The sequence below is a fragment of the Mus caroli genome, unplaced genomic scaffold (assembly GCF_978045245.1).
Source record: "Mus caroli unplaced genomic scaffold, Mus_caroli_1 scaffold_5, whole genome shotgun sequence".
Lineage (NCBI taxonomy): Eukaryota > Metazoa > Chordata > Mammalia > Rodentia > Muridae > Mus > Mus caroli.
In genome coordinates this window covers 141,188,065-141,209,330 of record NW_028227260.1, presented here as the reverse complement: position 1 = coordinate 141,209,330, position 21,266 = coordinate 141,188,065, and the positions used below count along the sequence as shown (strand labels likewise).

Genomic DNA, 21,266 nt, shown 5'->3' with positions numbered 1-21,266 from the left:
GGGTTGTTCTCCAGCTAGGTGTTGACATTGGTGGTTCCCCCCCATCCCCACCCCCATGGCTAGCTCTATGTAGCTGTCTTGCTCTGGTTCCTGGAGCTAGCTTGCTAAGCTAACCAAACCAGTTTAACCTGAAATGCCTGAAGCTACCACTCCCATTTCTTGGGCCATCCACCCCTTGTGGCTGGCCTGCAGAACACCAGCTAAGGCTCACTCACCTCCCCTTAGCCCCTTGAAATGAAAACACTAGAGACTTATATTATACCAGCCAGATTTGTAACCATAAATCTCCAACCCCAACATGCCTTGTGTAAAGAACACACAACTGAGTTAATATGAATACAAGCTGGACGCCTAGATTGGGCAAATAAGTCACTACACTACACTACTCTATTGCCCAACTACAAAATCCCTAGGGACTTGCACTTCATCCAGGCCACGTAGGTTTGCTTCATCTTCAACCTCTTCTTCCTCTATCTTCCTCTCCCTCTCTCTGTCCTTCATCTTATCTTCTTCCTCCTTCTCTCACTTTCTAAAACTTCCAGCTGAGCTTTTTACTTCCACTGCCTAATCACAAGCTCTAGCCTTTATTTGACTAAGATTTCACCTGGGATCAACTGAGTACATGATCTAATCATTGTTGGGGCACAATACTTTTCTTTTTTCCTTTTTAATAATTAGGTATTTTCCTCATTTACATTTCCAATGCTATCCCAAAAGGCCCCCATACACTCCCCCCCCCCAATCCCCTACCCACTGACTCCCACTTTTTGGCCCTCGTGTTCCCCTGTACTGGGGAATATAAAGTTTGCAATCCAATGGGCCTTTCTTTCCAGTGATGGCCGACTAGGCCATCTTTTGATACATATGCAGCTAGAGTCAAGAGCTCTGGGGTACTGGTTAGTTTATAATGTTGTCCCACCTATAGGGATGCAGATCCCTTTAGCTCCTTGAATATTTTCTCTAGCCCCTCCATTGAAGGCCCTGTGATACATCCAGTAGCTGACTGTGAGCATCCATTTCTGTGTTTGCTAGGCCCCACCATAGTCTCACAAGAGACAGCTATATCAGGGTCTTTTCAGCAAAAGCTTGCTAGTCTATGCAATGTGTCAGCATTTGGAGGCTGACTATGGGATGGATCCTTGGATATGGTAGTCTTGAGATGGTCCATCCTTTTGTCTCAGCTCCAAACTTTGTCTCTGTAACTCCTTCCATGGGTGTTTTGTTCCCAATTATAAGAAGGGGCAAAGTGTCCACACTGTGGTCTACGTTCTTCTTGAATTTCATGTGTTTGGCAAATTGTAACTTATATCTTGGGCATTCTAAGTTTCTGGGCTAATATCCAGTTATCAGTGAGTACATATCATTTGAGTACTTTTGTGATTGGGTTACCTCACTCAGGATAATGCCCTCCAGGTGCAACCATTTGTCTAGGAATTTCATAAATTCATTCTTTTTAATAGCTGAGTAGTACTCCATTGTGTAAATGTACCACATTTTTTGTATCCACTTTTTCTGTTGAGGCACATCTGGGTTCTTTCCAGGTTCTGGCTATTATTTGGGGCACCATTTTTGAGGCGGCAGAAAATACAAACAGCATTCCACAATATTATTTATCTGCTGTGAATACTACTTGCCCTTCTCAGAGTTCTGAGTCAGGTATTTCCCAGAATCATGTGTTTTAGCATCTGTCAGAGATGTGTTCAAGTCTTTCCCAACCATCAGGCTTGGGGTTGTTGGGATTACCAGTATTATCACAGACTGTCACACAGTGGCTATCACACTATTTGCTATCACATTGTCCATCACAGATTTCCTGCTTGGTAGCTTTTGAATTGCTTCCTTTTGGAAAGTTGCACAGTAAGGCCTTCCCTGTTGTGATGGTTTGTATATGCTTGACCCAAGCAGTAGCATTATTAGGAAGTGTGGCCTTATTGGAGTAGGTATGTCACTGTGGGCATGGGCTGAATTAAGATCCTCTTCCTAGCTATTTGGATGTCAGCCTTCCACTAGCATCCTTCAGAAGAAGATGTAGAACTCTCAGACCTGCGTGTACCATGCCTGCCTAGAGACTGCCATGCTCTAGCCTTGGCAATAATGGACTGAACCTCTGATTCTGTAATCCAGCTCCAATTAAATGTTGTCTTTATAAGAGTTGCCTTGGTCATTATGTCTGTTCTCAGCAGTAAAACCCTAACTAAGAAGTTGGTACCAGGAGTTGGGTATTGCTGTGATAGGCCTGACAATGATTTTCTTTGGAAGAATGTGGATATTGGGACTTTGGATTTGGAAAGCAGTGGAATGATTTAAATGGGGCTTGATGGGCCACCTTAGTAGGAATATGGAAGACTTTGTTGCTCTGAGTGACCAGAACTTTGTAGACCTGGCCCAAGAGGTTTCAGAGGAGAAGAATTTCAGAATGTGGCATAGAGACTGTTTTATGTTATTTTGGTGAAGAATGTGACTGCTTTTGGCCTTTTTCTGATGAGTCTACCTGAGGCTAATGTAAAGAGACTTATGTTAATTGAACTGATAAAGAAAAATCTCATAAATGCCCAAACAGAGACTTTGTTCTCTGCTTAAGTCTCATGAAGAACACTTTGAACAAATAGAGCAAGCTTAGAAGTGAAAAATATAAAATGTATTGTTTGAGTATTAAAGGGGCACCAGGAAGTGAAATGGAGCTGAACCCTATCTTTTAAGAGATAGCAGAGTACAGGGCTCCCAATGGAGAAGCTAGAGAAAGTACCCAAGGACCTAAAGGGATCTGTAACCCTATAGTTGGAACAACATGATGAACTAACCAGTATACCGGAGCTCTTGTCTCTAGCTGCATATGTATCAAAAGATGGCCTAGTCGGCCATCACTGGAAAGAGAGGCCCATTGGACTTGCAAACTTTATATGCCCCAATATAGGGGAATGCCAGGGCCAAAAGAATGGGAATGGATGGGTAGGGAAGTGGGGGGGGGGTATGGGGGACTTTTGGGATAGCATTGGAAATGTAATTGAGGAAAATATGTAATTAAAAAAATAATATAAATAAAATAAAATTTAAAAAATAAAAAAAGAGATAGCAGATTAAAGAATGGGACTTTGGGGCTAGATACTACCTAGCTAAATTTAGATCTAGGCTTGGTGGTACACACCTTTAATTCCAGGAGATAAAGCCAAGCAGATCTCTGAGTTCAAGGCCACCCTGGGACTGAAAGAGTTCTAGGTAAAAAAAAGCTTAAGTCTAGGTGGTACACACCTTTAATCCCAAGAGATAGGCTCCAAGATCTCTTGAGTGCAAGGTCAATCTACAGAGCAAATCCCAGGACAGCCAAGTTTAGGGAGAGAGGGAATTGGAAAACAGAAAGCTGGTAATAGAATGGGGGTGGGCATGTTACAGCCTCAGCAAGCAGCATAAGGCAGCTTCAGCCATGTGTCTCTGGTTTTAGAGTGAAAAATAGAAGGGACATAAAGAGCAGTTGAGACATGTCACTTCGAGAGGCCATGGAAGGCTATTGGTGAAACCCAGTTGCAGTAGAAAACCCCAGTGTATTGGAAAGGCTGGTACTATAGAATGATCAACCAAGAACAGGAGCAGCAGTGGATTGAATCCATTTCAGCTTAGAGTGCTACAGAGGGCAGAGCTGGAGAAGACATGCCAGCCCTTTGTAAAAGCCCATAAAATCATGTGTGAATCACATACATTGAAACAAGAAGCTGTAACACTGATATTGACTTGGAGAACCCAACATGTTTGATACCTAGAGCCATTGACTATCTGCTGAGGAAAGCTGCTAATCAGGAGTGGAACAACCCCAGGTGCAAAAAGTTTGTTGTAGTCAACAACAATGAAAAGGGAGTTGGATATCTGAAGACTACTTTTTCATGAGATATGGAGATGCAGAGTTTGGACTTTGTCCAGCTGTTTTCCTGTATTGCTTTGGGGATTACAGTTAAGTGATTGGATGAATCTCAGAAGAGACTTTGGACTGTTAACCTTGTAAAGACTGCTATACACTATGGGGACTTTGGAAGTTGAACTAAATGTATACTGATCAACATGGTTATGTGGTATATGGCTAATGAACATATACACACTAAGTATGTAGCTAGGCAATACCTAAGAAGTGAAAACTATCAATGCCAAATTGGTGTCAAGGACAATTGGTGTCTTAGTCATGGTATGTTTAGTTTTGACCCCCATAGACTTATGTGTTTGAATATGCCTATAAGGGCCAGGGAATGAAATGTGATGGTTTGTATATTTTTAGCCCAGAAAGTGATACTATTAGGAGATCTGGTCTTGTTGGATTAGGTATGGCACCTTGGGCATGGGCTTAAGACCCTCACCACAGCTGTCTGGAAGTCATAGTAGCCTTCATATTAAAATGTAGAACTCTCAGCCGTGCCTACACCATGCCTGTCTGTATGCTGCCATATTCCTGCCTTGACAATAATGGATTAAACTTCTGAGTATGTAATCCAGCCCCAATTAAATGTTGTTCTTATAAGAGTTGCATTGGTCATGGTGTCTGTTTACAGCACTAAAGCCCTAACTAAGACACCAATCATCATTGACACCAATTTGACAATGAAAGTTTCACTTAGTCTGTACATGTTCATTAGCCATATACCACATAATCATGTCCATCAGTATGTTGTTGCCATTGCACCTGAAGGTGGTGTGTTCTTTCTTGGTGCTGGGATCACAGATGCCAGACAAAATACAATGATGTTCTGAGTCTCTGTGCATATCCACCTAGCCCAGATTTGGGAAACTGCTTCATATAATTGTTGCCAAAGTAGATGTTCTTGACATAGACATCCAGTCTGGCCCTTGTTGTTGACAGATTTGAATCTGGCCAGAAAAGAACAGAAGTAACAGGGGTCCTGCTTACTTGAAGACTGTTATCTTTTTTCTAATGATTGTGGAATTTTCAAGAAGCAAGGATGAGTTGGATAAAATATTTGTGCTTAGACTCCATTAAGTGGTATCTCCAACTTGAACTGCTCCTTGAAGATGGTAGGCTTGACTGCAGCCAAGGAGGACTATTTGCACAGCACCAGAGCAGCATGGCAGTCAAGGAACTGGTGCCACTCCAGGTTTGAAAGACTGTGGGAGAAGCAGTTCTATAGTCTAGATCTCAATTGGCACCCTGCAATCTCCTGAAGGCAGCAGACCCTTGGGTCTAAACACTTAAAAAACTCTTCTCTGAAGATTGTAGTCTTTGGCTTATTTCATCCAGTCATATTCAGTGTTATTATTGATATTAATTTGATTTCCCCTCCATTTGAACTTTACTCCCTGTACTTGTGTTTTTTTATCTTTTCTTACCGTCATTGACTCTCTTCTGTTGTTACATTTAATAGTTTTTCACAATATAATTTTCTATTCATAGTATTTGCTTAATGTGTCACCATTTATATGTTAATGACATTTTTCAGGAAAATGATCATTTATTGAGTCCTCTGACTCTGGGACTCAGGAGAAATTCCATTTACTCTCCAGTGTCTCTAAGGTGGAACTGCTCAGGAGAGCACGGGCAACTGAGCTTAAGGGACATGATCCTACGGGCCTACACCTGCAGCAAGGAGGTGAGGCTGTTCCATAGCCCTCTGTGCACTGATCTTGCCAGAAAAGAACTGGTCTCCCAAGAGTGCTGACACAGGCTTACAGACTCTCATGAAGAACAAGCTTCAGGCAGAGACAGCTAGAACATCTCACACCAGAGATTACCAATGTCGAAAGGCAAACTTAAGAATCTTACCAACATAAACCAAGACTACTTGGCATCATCGGAAAACAATGCTCCCACTACAGTGAGACCTGGATATGCCAACCCACTGGAAAAGCAAGATTGGGATTTAAAATCATATCTCATGATGCTGGTAGAAGATTTTAAGAAGGACATTAATAATCCCTTAAAAGAACTACAGGAGAAACCAGCTAAATAGGTAGAAGTCCTTATAGAGGAAATGTAAAAATCCTTTGAAGAGTTATGGGAAAACCCAGGTAAACAGATATAAGCCCTTAAAGATAAAACCCAAAAATCACTTAAAGAACTACAGAAAAACATAAACAAACTGGTAAAGAAATTGAACAAAACCATCCAGGATCTAATAACGGAAGGAGAAACAATAAAGAAATCACAAAGGGAGACAATTCTGGAGATACAAAACCTAGGAAAGAAGTCAGGAGTCATAGACACAAGCATTACCAACACGACATAAGAGAAAGAAGAAAGAATCTCAGGTGCAGAAGATATCATAGAAAACATTGGCACAACAGTCAAAGAAAATGCAAAATGCAAAAAGCTCTTAGCCCAAAACATCCAGGAAATCCAGGACACAATGAGAAGACTAAACCTAGGGATAATAAGTATAGACAAGAAAGAAGATTTTCAAATTAAAGTGCCCGTAAATATCTTCAACATAATTATAAATGAAAACTTCACTAACCTAAAGAAAGCGATGCTCATGAACATACAGGAAGCCTACAGAACCCCAAATACTTTGAAACAAAAAACAAACTCCTCCCATAACATAATAATCAAATCACCAAATTCACTAAGAAAAGAAAGAATATTAAAAGAAGTAAGGGGAAAAGGTCAAGTAACATATAAAGGCAGACCTATTACAATTATACCAGACTTCTCACCAGAGACTATGCAAGCCAGAAGATCCTGAACAGATGTCATACAGACCCTAGAGAATACAAATGCCAGCCCAGACTATTATACCCAGCAAAACTCTCAATTACCATAGACGGAGAACCCAAATTATTCCATGACAATACTAAATTCATACATTATCATTTCCATGCATCCAGCACTTCAAAGGATAATAAAGGGAAAACTCCAACACAAGGAGGGAAACTTTGCTCTAGAAAAAGTAAGAAAGTAATCTTTCAAGAAACCTAAAGAAGATAGCCACATGAACAGAATACCAACTCTAACAACAACAACAAAAACAGGAAACAGCAATGACTTTTCCTTAATATCTCTTAATATCAATGGAATCAATTCCCCAATAAAAAGACATAGACTAACAGACTAGCTACATAAATAGGACCCAACATTTTGTTGCATACAGGAAACCCCCCGCAGGGACAAAGACAGACACTACCTCAGACTAAAAGGCTGGAAAACAATTTTCCAAGCAAATGTTCCCAAGAAAAAAGCTGGAGTAGCCATTCTAATATAGAATAAAATCGACTTTCAACCTAAAGTTATCAAAAAAGACAAGCAGGAACAATTTGTACTAATCAAAGTTAAAGTTTACCAAGATGAACTCTCAATTCTGAACATCTATGCTCCAAATGCAAGGACATCCACATTGATTAAAGAAACGTTTGTAAAGCTCAAAGCACACATAGCTTCAACACAATAATAGTGGGAGACTTCAACAGCACACTATCATCGATGGACAGATCCTGGAATAAGAAATTATCAGAGACACAGAGAAACTATCAGAAGTTATGAAAAAATGGATTAAACAGATATTTCTAGAACATTTTATCCTAAAACAGAAGAATATTCCTTCTTCTCAGTACCTCATTTTACCTTCTCCAAAATTGACCATATAATTGGCCACAAAACAGGCCTCAAAAGAAAGAAGAATATTGAAATAATCCCATGCATCATATCAGATCACCACAGACAAAGGCTGATCTTCAACAACAACATAAATAATAGAAAGCCCACATTCAGGTGGAATCTGAACAACACTCTACTCAGTGATAACATGGTCATGGATGAAATAAGAAACAAATTAAAGACTTTGTAGATTTTAATGAAAATGAAGCAACAACATATCCAAACTTATGGGACACAATAAAAGCTGTCCTAAGAGGAAAACTCATAGTTCTGAGTACCTCCAAAAAGAAACTGGAGAGAGCATCCACAAGCAATTTGAAAGCACACCTAAAAGCTCTAGAACACAAGGAAGCAAATTCGCCCAAGAGGAGTAGACAGTAAGAAATAACCAAACTCAGGGTTGAAAGCATCCAAGTGGAATCAAAAAGAACTGTACAAAGAATCAACCAAACAAGAAGCTGATTCCTTGAAAAATAAACAAGATAGATAAACCATTAGCCAAACTAACTAGAGGGTACAGGAACAGTATCCTAATTAACAAAATCAGAAATGAAAAAGGAGACATAACAATAAAATCTGAGAAAATCCATAAAATCATCAGATCCTACTACAAAAGCCTATAGTCAACAAAACTGGAAAACCTCAATTAAATGGACAATTTTCTGGAAAGATACCAGGTACCAAAGTTAACTCAGGATCAGATTAACGATTTAAGTAGCCCCATATCTCCTAAAGAAATAGAAACAGTCATTAATAGACTCCCAACCAAAAAAAAAAAAAAAAAAGCCCAGGACTAGGTGGGTTTAGTGGAGAGTTCTATGAGACCTTCAAAGAAGACCTAATTCTAATTCTCCTCAAACTATTTCTCAAGATAGAAACAAAATGTACTCTACCCAATTCATTCGATGAAGCCACAATTACTGTGATACCTAAACCACACCAAGATTCAACAAAAAAAGAGAACTTCCGACCAATTGTCCTTATGATTAGCAATACAAAAATAATAAAATTCTCTCAAACTCAATCCAAGAACACATCAAAATAATCATTCATCACGATCAAATAGGCTTCATTCCAGGGATGCAGGGATGGTTCAATATATGGAAATCTCTCAACGCAGTCCAGTATATAAACAAACACAAAGACAAAAGCAACATGATCATCTCATTAGATGCTGAGAAAGCACTTGACAAATCCAACACCCATTCATGATAAAGAACTTGGAAAGAACAGGATTTCAAGACCAATATCTAAACATAACAAAAGCAATACACAGCAAACCAGTAGCCATCATCAAACTAAATGGAGAGAAACTTGTAGCAATCATAGTAAAATCAAAGACTAGACAAGGCTGCCCTCCCTCTTACTACCCTCTCAATATAGTACTTGAAGTCCTAGCCAGAACAATTAGACAGCAAAAGGAGATCAAAGGCATACAAATTGGAAAGGAAAACGTCAAAAAAAATCACTATTTGCAGATGATTTGATAGTATATATAAGTGCCTACAAAAATTCCACTGGAGAACTCCTTAACCTGATAAACAGCTTCAGTGCAGTAGCTGAATATAATGTTAACTCAAAATAAAAAAAAAAAAATCAGTGGCCTTTCTCTACACAAAATATAAAGAGGATGAGAATGAAATTAGGGAAACAACACCCTTCACAATAGTCACAAATAAAACACCTTGGCTTGAATCTAACTGAACAAGTAAAGAGTTGTCAAGTGTCTGTAGAAAGAACTCAAAGATGATCTCAGAAGATGGAAAGATCTCCTTTGCTTATGGATTGGCAGGATTAATATAGTAAAAATGGCCATCTTGTCCAAAGCAATCTACAGATTCAATGCAATCCCCATCAAAATGCCAAGTCAGTTCTTCATCGAGTTAGAAAGTGCAATTTATAAATTCATCTGGAATAACAAAAACCTATGATAGCAAAAACTATTCTCAATAATAAAAGAATCTCTGGTGGAATCACCACCCCTGACCTCAATCTGTACTACAGAGCAACTGTGATAAAAAAAAAAAAAAAAAAAAAAACAAAAAACTGCATGGTACTGGTACAGTGACAGACAGGTAGATCAATGGAATAGAATTGAAGACCCAGAAATGAACCCACACACCTATGGTCACTTGATCTTTGACAAGGGAGCTAAAACCATCCAGTGGAAAAAAAGACAGCATTTTCAACAAATGGTGCTGGCACAAGTGGTTGTTATCATGTAGATGAATGTGAATTGATCCACTCTTATCTCCTGTACAAAGCTCAAGTCTAAGTGGATCAAAGAACTCCACATAAAACCATAGACACTGAAACTTATAGATGAGAAAGAGGGGAAGAGCCTCGAAGATATGGGCACAGGGGTAAAATTCCTGAACAGAAAATAAATGGCTTCTGCTGTCAGAAAAAAAAATCAACAAATGGGACCTCAAAACTTTGCAAAGCTTCTGTAAGAAAAAGGACACTGTCAATAAGACACAAAGCAACCACCAGATTGGGAAAAGTTCTTTTCCAATCCTAAATCAGATAATGGGCTAATATACAATACATATCAAGAACTCAAGAAGATGGACTCCAGAAAACCAAATAACCCTATTTAAAAATGGGGCACAGAGCTAAACTAAGAATTCTCAATTGAGGAATACCAAATGAACTCAAGATGGTAGACTCCAGAAAATCAAATAAACTCATTAAAAAAGGGGGCTCAGAGCTAAACAAAGAATTCTCACGTGAGGAATACTGAATGGCTGAGAAACACCTGACAAAATGTTCAGCATCCTTAATCATCAGAGAAATGCAAATCAAAACAACCCTGAGATTTCATCTCACACCAGTCAGAATGGCAAAGATCAAAAAATCAGTCGACAGCAGATGCTGGCGAGGATGTGGAGAAAGAGGAACACTCCACCATTGTTGATGGGATTGCAAGATTGTACGACCCCTCTGGAAATCAGGCTGGCAGTTCCTTAGAAAATTGGACATAGTACTACCGGAGGATCCAGCAATACCTCTCCTGGGCATATATCCAGAAGATGTCCCAACGAGTAAGAAGAACACATGCTCAACTATGTTCATAGCAGCCTTATTTATAATATCGAGAAGCTGGAAAGAACCCAGATGCCCCTCAACAGAGGAATGGATACAGAAAATGTGGTACATTTACACAATGGAGTACTGCTCAGCTATTAAAAAGAATGAATTTATGAAATTCCTAGCCAAATGGATGGACCTGGAGGGCATCATCTTGAGTGAGGTAACACAATCACAAAGGAACTCACACAATATGTACTCAATGATAAGTGGTATTTAGCCCAAAACTTAGGATACTCAAGATATAAGATATAATTTGCTAAGGGCATAAAACTCAAGAAGAATGAAGACCATCGTGTGGACACTTTGCCCCTTCTTAGAATTGGGAACAAAACACCCATGGAAGGAGTTACAGAGACAAAGTTTGGAACTGAGAAAAATGGAGGGACCATCTAGAGACTGCCATATCCAGGGATCCACCCCATAATCAGCTTCCAAACGCTGACACCGTTGCATACACTAGCAAGATTTTGCTGAAAGCACCCAGATATAGCTGTCTCTTGTGAGACTATGCCGGGGCCTAGCAAACACAGAAGTGGATGCTCACAGTCAGCTATTGGATGGATCACAGGGCTCCCAATGGAGGAGCTAGAGAAAGTACCCAAGGAGCTAAAGGGATCTGCAACCCTACAGGTGGAACAACATTATGAACTAAACAGTACCCCGGAACTCTTGACTCTAGCTGCATATGTATCAAAAGATGGCCTAGTCGGCCATCACTGGAAAGAGAGGCCCATTGAACACACAAACTTTATATTCCCCACTAAAGGGGAACGCCAGGGCTAAAAAAATGGGAATGGGTGTGTAAGGAAGTGGGGGGGAGGGTATGGGGGACTTTTGGGATAGCATTGGAAATGTAATTGAAGAAAATACGTAATAAAAACTATTAAAAATTTTTTAAAAAAGGATGAAAAGTAAATGTATCGCTTTAACGCCTGTACTGTAGGAGGGAGGCAGAAACTGAGATCTTTGCAAGCTTGGCAACAGTCTGATTTTGAAAAAAAGAACAGAACAGAACAGAACAGAACAGAACAGAACAGAAAAGAAAAGAAAAGAAAAGAAAAGAAAAGAAAAGAAAAGAAAAGAAGGGATATTAAAAGGGAAGGGAAGGGAAGGGAAGGGAAGGGAAGGGAAGGGAAGGGAAGGGAAGGGAAGGGAAGGGATGGGAAAGGAAAGGAGAAAGAAAAGGAGAGGAAAGGAGAAAGAAAGGGAGAAAGGACAGGACAGGACAGGACAGGACAGGACAAGAAAGGACAGGACAGGACAGGACAGGACAGGAAAGAAGGAAAGGAAAGGAAAGGAAAGGAAAGGAAAGGAAAGGAAAGGAAAGGAAAGGAAAGGAAAGGAAAGGAAAGGAAAGGAAAGGAAAGGAAAGGAAAGGAAAGGAAAGGAAAGGAAAGGAAAGGAAAGGAAAGGAAAGGAAAGGAAAAAGAAAAGAAGGCCCTCTCATCTCATATACCATCATTATGACGTCATAGTGGTGGTCCAATCATTTAGCTATGGAAGGTACTAAATTTACATAAGACTACCGATTGGTTGATGGGCATAAGCCCGCCCCCCAGATGACGTTTGTTTACAACTGTTGCCAGAGAGACGGACATTTGCCCTTATGGTTGGACAAGCAGCAGTAACGCTCTTACTGCTGCTCCTCCAACTTCTTTAAGAAGAGCTGAATTTGATAAAAAATCAGGGGATTTGATCCTGAATGTAGAAGTCATTTGGACTACAGACTTCTGGGTTATGTTCCCATTTCATTTTTTTTCCCAGTCAGTCCTAGAAAATCTGGGAATTCTTTAGTTCTTTGAAGATAAAGCAAGACTATTGCTTAAATGAGTTCCAGAAAGAAACGTTCTTGTCTTGGTGGCCAGCAGTTTGCTGAAGGAGATGACGTTGTGAAACTGAAGCCCCACGACAGGCGGGTCCGAAAGGCAAGAAGTGTCTCCTCACGACACAAGTCAACAGAGTCGAGGAGTCTTCAACCAACTCTTCAAAGAAGACTGCGAGGCCGCTCTGTGAAGAAACGCCATTTGGTGGAGAATGGTTACTCTGAGGAGAAAACGTATACAGTGGAGAAAATTCCTTCCTCTGAGAAAAATTCTTCCACTGAGAAGCGTTGTTCCGTTGCTGAGAAGTATCACACCACAGTTAAAAGTTCCTCGGCTGAAAAGCTTCTCTTAGTGGAGAAGCATCCTTATGCTGAAAAAAGCCTTACTAGGAAGAAGAGATCCTCTGCGGAGAAGCACTCTCCAACTGAAAAAGGTCAGATGTCCCAGAAAAGTTCTTCTCGGGGGAGGCGCCACTCTGAGACACACCGATCTGGGAAGAGTCCTTACTTTTCTGAGGAATGCCAGATTACAGAGAAACGTCATTCATCTGTGAAGCATGGGTCTTCAGACAAAGACCATCCTGCAGATCGAGGTCGTCCTGTCAATAAAAGATGCTCTTCAGAAAAACCTCAGTCCACAGAGAAAGGTCGGTTGACAGGGAGAAGTCACTATGCTCCTGCCAATGAGAGAGGGCGCCCTACCAAGAAAGGTCAACCTACAGAGAAAGGCCTTTCTACTAAGAAGGGTCCCTCTACTGAGAACCGACACCCTGCAAAGAAAGGCTACTCAGCCAAGACACTTAGCTCTGCACAGAGAGATCGCCAGATAGAGAGAGGCAGTGCTACAGGTAGCAGACTCTCTACAGAGAAAGATTGCCTTTCAGGGAGAGGTTGGCCTGCCAAAAAAAGTCATGTGGCAGAGAAGGGCCGTTCTGAGAAAAGTAGCTGTGCTATAAGAGGAACTTCTGCAGGGAAAGATGGCTCTGCAGGAAGAGTTCACGGCAATAGAAGAGGCCCTGCAGAGGAGGGTCACCCAGTCAAATGTATCTGTGAATCAAGTGTACCATCTGCAGGGAAAGACTGCCCTGCAAGAAGTCGCTCCAACAAAAGCATCCCTGGAGAGGAGAGTCGCCCTGTTAAGAATGAGATTCGCTCATCAAGAGGACCTTCTGCAGGAAGAGGGAGCCCCAATAAAATCCGTAGGGCAGAGAAGGACCACTCAGTCAAGAATGGTAGCAGTACGTCAAGAAGACCCTCTGCAGGGAAAGATCGCTCTGGAGGAAGAGGTCGCCCCATTAAAAGCGGCTGTGCAGAGGAGAGTCGGTCAGTCGAGGGTGGGAGCAGTACGTCAAGAGGATCCTCTACAGGGAAAGAATGCGCTGTAAGAAGAGGCCACCCCAGTAAAATCCGGAGGTCAGAGGATGGTCGCTCAGTCGAGAATGGTAGCAGTACACCAAGAAGACCTTCTGCAGGGAAAAGTCTCTCTGCAGGACAAGGTTGCCACAACAAAAGCGGCCATGCAGAGGAGAGTTGGTCAGTCGAGGGTAGGAGCAGTACATCAAGAGCACCCTCTACAGGAAAAGAGCGCCCTGTGAGAAGATGTCTCTCCAACAGTCAAAGCCCTGCAGAGCAGTGGTGCTCAATCAAGTGTGGCATCTGTGCAACAAGAGTACCTTCTGTAGGGAAAGATGGCTCTGGAGGACGAGTTCGCCCCAACAAAAGAGGCCCTGCAGAGGAGGGTCATTCAGTCAAGGGTAGTAGCAGTACATCAAGAGGACCCTCTGTAGGGAAAGATCATCCTGCCAAAAGAAGTCGCTCCACCAAAAGCAGCCCTACAGAGGAGGGAAAATCAGGCAAGAATGTTTCCTATGCAACCAGAGAATCCTCTGCAGGGAAAGATCGCTCTGGTGGACGAGGTCGCCCCCACAAAAGAGGCCCTGCAAAAGAGGGTCATTCAGTCAAGGTTAGTAGCAGTATATCAAGAGGGAAAGATCGTCCTGCCAAAAGAAGTCGCTCCACGAAAAGTGGCCCAACAGAGGAGGGTTGCTCAGGCAAGAATGGGAAAGATCTCTCTGGAGGACGAGGTCGCCCCAGCAAAAGAGGCCCTGCAGAGGAGGGTCATTCAGTCAGGGGTAGTAGCAGTACATCAAGAGGACCCTCTGCAGGGAAGGATCGCTCTAGAGGAAGAGGTCGCCACATCAAAAGCGGCTGTGCAGAGGAGAGTTGGTCAGTCCAGAGTGGGAGCAGTACATCAAGAGCACCCTCTACAGGAAAAGAGCGCCCTGTGAGAAGATGTCTCTCCAACAGTCGAAGCCCTGCAGAGCAGTGGTGCTCAATCAAGTGTGGCATCTGTGCAACAGGAGTACCTTCTGCAGGGAAAGATCGCTCTGGAGGACGAGGTCGCCCCAACAAAAGAGGCCCTACAGAGAAGGGTGATTCGGTCAAGGATGGTAGCAGTACATCAAGAGGACCCTCTGCAGGGAAAGACCGTCCTGCAAGAAGTCACTCCACCAAAAGAACCCCTACAGAGGTGGGACACTCAGGCAAGAATGCTTGCTATGCAACCAGAGAATCCTCTGCAGGGAAAGATCGCTCTGGAGGACGAGGTCGCACCCAAAAAAGAGGCCCTGCAGAAGAGGGTCATTCAGTCAAGGGTAGTAGCAGTACATCAAGAGGGAAAGATCGTCCTGCCAAAAGAAGTCGCTCCACCAAAAGCAGCCCAACAGAGGAGGGTCGCTCAGGCATGAATGGGAAAGATCGCTCCAGAGGACGAGGTCACCCCAACAAAAGAGGTCCTGCACAGGAGGGTCATTCACTCAAGGGTAGTAGAAGTACATCAAGAGGACCCTCTGCAGGCAAAGATCGCCCTGCAAGAAGAAGTCACCCTAACAAAAGCAACTCTTCAGAGCAGGGTTGCAATGTTGAGAACTTGATCTATGCATTAAGAGGACACTCTGTAGGGGAAGATCGCCCTGCAAGAAGTTGCTCCAGCAAAAGCCACTCTGCAGAGCAGTGGTGCTCCGTCAAATGTGGGTTGTGTACACCAAAAGTACCCTCTGAAGGGAATGATTGCTCTTCAGGAAGAGGGCACCCAAACAGAAGTGGCCCTGCAGAGGAGGAGGGTCGCTCTGTCAAGAGGGATATCTGTGTGTCAACAAAACCTGCTGCAGGGAAAGATCTCCCTGCACGAAGAGGGCAACCCAGTAGAAACAGTCCTACTGAGGAGGGTTTCTCAGTCAAGTGTGGTATCTGTACACCAAGAGGACACTCTGTAGGGCAAGATCGCCCTGCAGGAGGAGGTCGCCTCAACAAAAGTGGCCCTACAGAGGAATGTCGGTCAGTTTGCGGTGGTACCTGTGCCTCAAGAGGACCCTCTGTGGGAAAAGATCGCTCTGGAGGAAGAGGTCGCCCCCACAAAAGAGGCCCTGCAAAAGAGGGTCATTCAGTCAAGGGTAGTAGCAGTACATCAAGAGGGAAATATCGTCCTGCCAAAAGAAGTCGCTCCACCAAAAGCAGCCCAACAGAGGAGGGTCGCTCAGGCAAGAATGGGAAAGATCGATCCGGAGGACGAGGTCACCCCAACAAAAGAGGTCCTGCACAGGAGGGTCATTCACTCAAGGGTAGTAGAAGTACATCAAGAGGACCCTCTGCAGGCAAAGATCGCCCTGCAAGAAGAAGTCACCCTAACAAAAGCAGCTCTTCAAAGCAGGGTTGCAATGTTGAGAACTTGATCTATGCATTAAGAGGACACTCTGTAGGGGAAGATCGCCCAGCAAGAAGTTGCTCCAGCAAAAGCCACTCTGCAGAGCAGTGGTGCTCCGTCAAATGTGGGTTGTGTACACCAAAAGTACCCTCTGAAGGGAATCATCGCCCTTCAGGAAGAGGGCACCCAAACAAAAGTGGCCCTGCAGAGGAGGGTCGCTCAGTCAAGAGGGATATCTGTGTGTCAACAAAACCTGCTGCAGGGAAAGATCTCCCTGCACGAAGAGGGCAACCCAATAGAAACAGTTCTACTGAGGAGGGTTTCTCAGTCAAGTGTGGTATCTGTACACCAAGGGGACCCTCTGTAGGGCAAGATTGCCCTGCAGGAGGAGGTCGCCTCAACAAAAGTGGCCCTACAGAGGAAGGTCGGTCAGTTTGCGGTGGTACCTGTGCCTCAAGAGGACCCTCTGTGGGAAAAGATCGCTCTGGAGGAAGAGGTCGCCCCAACAAAGGCAGCCCTGCAGGGAAGGGTCGCTCAGTCAAGGGTAGTAGCAGTACATCAAGAGGACCCTCTGAAGGGAAAGATCGCCCCACAGGCAGAAGTCAGCCTCTGAAGAAAAACCACCCTGCAGAAGAGGGTGGCTCAGCAAAGAGTGGAAGTTGTACAGAGAAAGGGCTTTCTGAGCACCCTTCAGGAAGAGGTCAAGAGAGTAAAAGCCGCCTTGAAGAGGAGTTTCTCTCATCTGGAGGGAGTAACTCTGCAGAGTGTGGAGCTTCTTCAGGGAAAGATTGCCCCACAGGCAGAAGTTGGCCTAGGAAGAAAGGCCACCCTGCAGAGAAGGATTGCTCAGGAAAGAGGGGAAACTATGCAGACAGAGGGCCCTCTACAGGGCAAGAGCACCCTGCAGGGAGAGGTTGTCCCCAAAATAGTCAACCTGAAGAGGACTTTCAATCCTTTGGAAGGGGTAAATCTGCAAAACGAGGGCCCTCTGCAGTGAAAGAGCATCCCATTGGCAGAGGTCGGCCTCCAAAGAAAAGCCACCATGAAAAGGATAGTGGCTCAGCAGAAAGGGGTAACCATGCAGATAAGGGACCATCTGCAGGAAAAGATCACCCCAGAGGCAGAGGTCAGCCTCAGAAGAAAAGCCACCCTGCAGAGGCAGGGCACTTAGTTGAGAAGGGTAATAGTGCAGAGAGAGGACCCTCTGCCAAGAAAGATCCCCACACTGGGAGAGGTAGACCTCCAAAGAAGAGTCACCCGGCAGAGAGGCATCTGTCTGCCTCTATGAAAGTTTGTCCTCCTAAAAAACATCAGCCTGCAAAGCAAGTTGTCTGTGTAAAGAGAGTTCGTTCTGCAGAAAGAGTTCACTCCATGGAGAGAGGTCACCTTGCCAAGAAAAGTTGTCCTGCAGAGAGACAGCTCTCTGCTGAGGAAGGTAGCATGGCAGAGCGGGGTTGCTCCTTTGAGACAGATCTTTCAGGGGAGAGAGCTCACTCTTCCCAGGGAAGCTGCACAGCTGAAGAAAGGAGTGAGGAAGGCAATATGCATTCTGTGGAGAAAGGTCATCCCTCCACGGAGACAGGCTTCCCTGAAGAGAAATCCTCTCCAGGATCCATGTCTAAGGCAACAGAACCAAACAACCTGCAGAGTCCTCCAGAAAACAGAATTGGCAGTGAAACCAACCAAGTAGCCCAGGTCCCTCACCGCAATATGCCTGTAACTGTGAAGATAAAAATGGGAGTCGAGTTGAAATTGCCTGATGAACTGAAGTTTCGTCTTGTTGAGGACTGGGACTTGGTCAACAAGCAAAACCAGTTATTCCAACTTCCTGCTGAGAAGACTGTAGATGCCATTCTTGCAGAATATGTGACTTTTGTGAAGTCACAGGATCTTGGTGATAATAGAGAATACTCCGTTGATGAAGTTGTACTTGGAATAAGAGAGTATTTCAACAAGATGCTGGGCACCCAGCTGCTCTGCAAGTTTGAAAAGCCCCAGTATGCTGAAATTCACCAGGTTTATCCTGGTATTCCAATGTCTCAGGTCTATGGGGCTCCACATCTCCTGAGATTGTTTGTGAAAATTGGGACTGCATTGGCCCATTCACCCCTTAATAGGCAGAGTCTTCTCTTAGTGTCTAGCTATATGCATGATTTCCTGGAATATCTTGCAGAGAAGTCCACTTCTCTGTTTACCGTCAGCAATTACAAAGTAGCTTCAGCCGAATATTGTTGCAAAGCCCTATAAGGGTCAGCTGACCACTCTGTTAGTCATGAATCAGTAAATATTTATCTTTGCTGTTTGCACTGTATAATTGATGTTCTTGAAAATTTTATAACAGAGCTTAATATTTCCATTTGATTAGTATTGTGAGCAGAAAATAAATCAAATGCTTCAACACTATGTACCATCATTCAACAGCAAATAAATGTTCACTTAAAAATTTTCTGTTGTGTTTTAGACATTTCTTGAATGTGGGTGCTTCTACCTCTCTCATATTATGAGGTTCTATGACATATTCATATTATATGATAAAATGCCCTCATTTCTTTTGCCGAAGGTTCAACATAACGGATATACACAAAACACATACATACACATAATTAAAAATAAAAAATCTTTTTTCAAATATTAAAAGTCTATAGATAAAGCTAAGAAGGTCATGGGTTCACTCCCTAGATTAAAGAAGAAAGGAAGAAGACGAAGAAGGAGAGGAGCGATTGATAAAGAAAAAGGAAGGAGGGGAGAAGGGAGACCTAGAGAGGGGGTAGAGAAGAAGGATGGTGTAGAGAGGGGGAGGAGAAGAAGTGGAGGGAAGAGTTGGAGGAGGGGGGAAGAAAAGAAAGAAGAAGAATTGGACAAGAAAGAAGGGAGAAAGGAGGAGATGAGGGCAGGAAATGTAGTGGAGGAGTAGGGAGGAGGAAGAGAAGAGGAATGGGGTATGGAAAGGAGAGGTGAAAGGAAAAAGAAGGAAGAGACAAGGAGAGGAGGAGGAGGACTAGGGGGAGTTGGAGGAGCAAGAGAGGAGGGAAAAAGGAGGGGGAAGAAGAAAAGTTAGGAAAGACACAAGACAAGGAGGGGAAGGAAGGAGATGATAGGGAAAGAAAGGGCATAGAAGAAAAGGGTGAGAAAGGAAAATGAGGGGGAAAATAGGACAAGAATATAAAAGAGACTGGAAGAAATGGTGAAGGAGGGAAAGAAAAAAATACAAGAAGGGGAAAGGCAGGGAGAAATGGAAAGGGAGAGGAAGATCAGAAGAGGGGAAGTAGAAAGGTTGGGGAAAAAAGGAAGAGAGGAGGAGTAGGGGATGAGAAAGAAGAGGATAAGATAAATTGGGGAAGAACCGAAAAAGGGGGAACAGGAGCAGAAGAGGGGGAGGAGTAGGAAAAAAGGAAGAAAAAGGAAAGATTGAAGAAGGAGAGGGGAGAAGGGATAAAAGGAGAACAACAAGTAATGAAAGGAAGGAGAAAGGAGAGAGTGAGGAGAGGGAAGACTAGAAGGACGAGAAGGGGCAAGGCAGGGAGGAAAAAGAAAGCTGGAGGAGGAAGATAAGAAAAGGCAAGAAGAGATGTAGAAGAAAGTTAGTTTGAACACATCCTGGTCTACAGAGTAAGTTCTAGGACAGCCAGGACTACTCAGAGAAACACTGTCTCAAACACAAGCAAAGAAACAAAGAAACAACAAAGTTGGAGGCAGGACAATTGGGAGAAGAAGGAGGGGGAGGGAATGGGGGGATGGAGGAGGATCGGTTGGGGAAGCAGGATAGGATGAGCCAAGGAGCAGATGGAGGGGGAATGAGGAGGGATGGGGAAAGAGAGGGCAGGAAAAAGGGAGAAGGGTAGAGGAAAAGAAGGGAACACTGCATAAGGAATGGAGGGTGTGGTGGTTTGAATGAAAATGGCCCTCATAGGCTCATAGGGAGTGGCAGTAGTAGGGTTGTGCCAGTTTTTTTGTTCTGCTGGGTTATTTTTTGTTTTGTTTTGGAGTTCATAGCCTTCTTGGAGGATGTGTGTTATATTGTCTTGCTGCTGCCTGCTGATCCTGTTGCAGAACTCTAACCTCTTCCAGCACCATGTCTGTCTGAATGTTGCCAAGCTTCTCACCATGCTGATAATGGACCAAAACTCTGAGCTATAAGTTAGCCTCAATTAAATGTTTTCCTTTATAAGAGTTGTCTTGTTCATGGTGCTTCTTCACAGCAATAGGAATCCTAAGACAGAGGGTGAGGAGGGAGAAAAGAAGGGATGATGGAGGACAGGAATGAGTAGGGTGTGGAGTACTAGGCTATGCACAGACAGCCTGGTTTCCAGCTGAGGCTAGATGTTGAACCTGAAACCAGGTGGTGATAATTCACCTACATGGGACAGAAGGAGTTCTCTCATGTCTTCTGGACCCCGGCTCCTGTTGAAGTTACCACCCCCACAGCCCCCTCAAGAGAAGCATGGTTAGTAGTCACATAGGCAATGTCCCAACCTTCTGACCTTCAGGCTAGAATCCTCAAAAATTACCTGGCAACTATAAAGACCATAAGAGGGGCTGCTTCTCCCCACCTCACTCTTTTGCTCTCTTGTTCTCACTCCTCTTACTCTCCTCTCTCCTTCTCCTCTCCTCTCCTCTCCTCTCCTCTCCTCTCCTCTCCTCTCCTCTCCTCTCCTCTCCTCTCCTCTCCTCTCCTCTCTTCCCCTCTCCTCTCCATCTCTCCCTCTTTCTCTCAGGCCTTTCTTCTCTCTCTCCTTTTCCCCTTCTCTCCTCTTGGCCATGGCCTCTCTCTCTCTCTCTCTCTCTCTCTCTCTCTCTCTCTCTCTCTCTCTCTCTCTCTTTTATACCTTCTCTCTATCTCCCTGCCTTTCTATAATAAAGCTCTAAAGCCATAAACAGTCTCTGTTCATCAAGGTCTGCTGCACTTACTCTCACCTGTGTGGGAGCCTCTCTCCCTTAGCCCTCTCTCCTATGACCCCAAGTCATAGGGTGTAGCCCCAGGGCACCTGGTTTCATTGCTGCCCCTTGTCCATCCCCATCCAGTAGGGTCAGGGGCTTAGATGCTGACCCAACATTGAGTGGAA

General features: G+C 43.6%; 1 protein-coding gene across 1 annotated transcript; it reads left to right on the top strand.

Annotated features, from left to right (window-relative positions):
* The first annotated feature begins 12,504 nt into the window (after positions 1-12,504).
* LOC110286964 (uncharacterized) lies at positions 12,505-18,458 on the top strand. The gene is made up of 7 exons (XM_085837782.1): positions 12,505-14,509; positions 14,585-15,001; positions 15,269-15,538; positions 15,842-15,982; positions 16,040-16,336; positions 16,637-16,804; positions 17,198-18,458. The coding sequence occupies exons 1-7, from the start codon at positions 12,505-12,507 to the stop codon at positions 18,448-18,450; spliced, it is 4,551 nt and encodes a 1,516-aa protein (XP_085693908.1). The 3' UTR covers positions 18,451-18,458.
* Positions 18,459-21,266: the final 2,808 nt, after the last annotated feature.

Coding starts and splice junctions, on each gene's coding strand:
- LOC110286964 (XM_085837782.1), top strand. CDS start 12,505: ATGAGTTCCAGAAAGAAACGTTCTTGTCTTGGTGGCCAGCAGTTTGCT. Junction 15,983..16,039: donor TACATCAAGAGGGAAATATC/GTCCTGCCAAAA, acceptor AGGGTCGCTCAG/GCAAGAATGGGAAAGATCGA. Junction 16,337..16,636: donor CTCCGTCAAATGTGGGTTGT/GTACACCAAAAG, acceptor AAGGTCGGTCAG/TTTGCGGTGGTACCTGTGCC.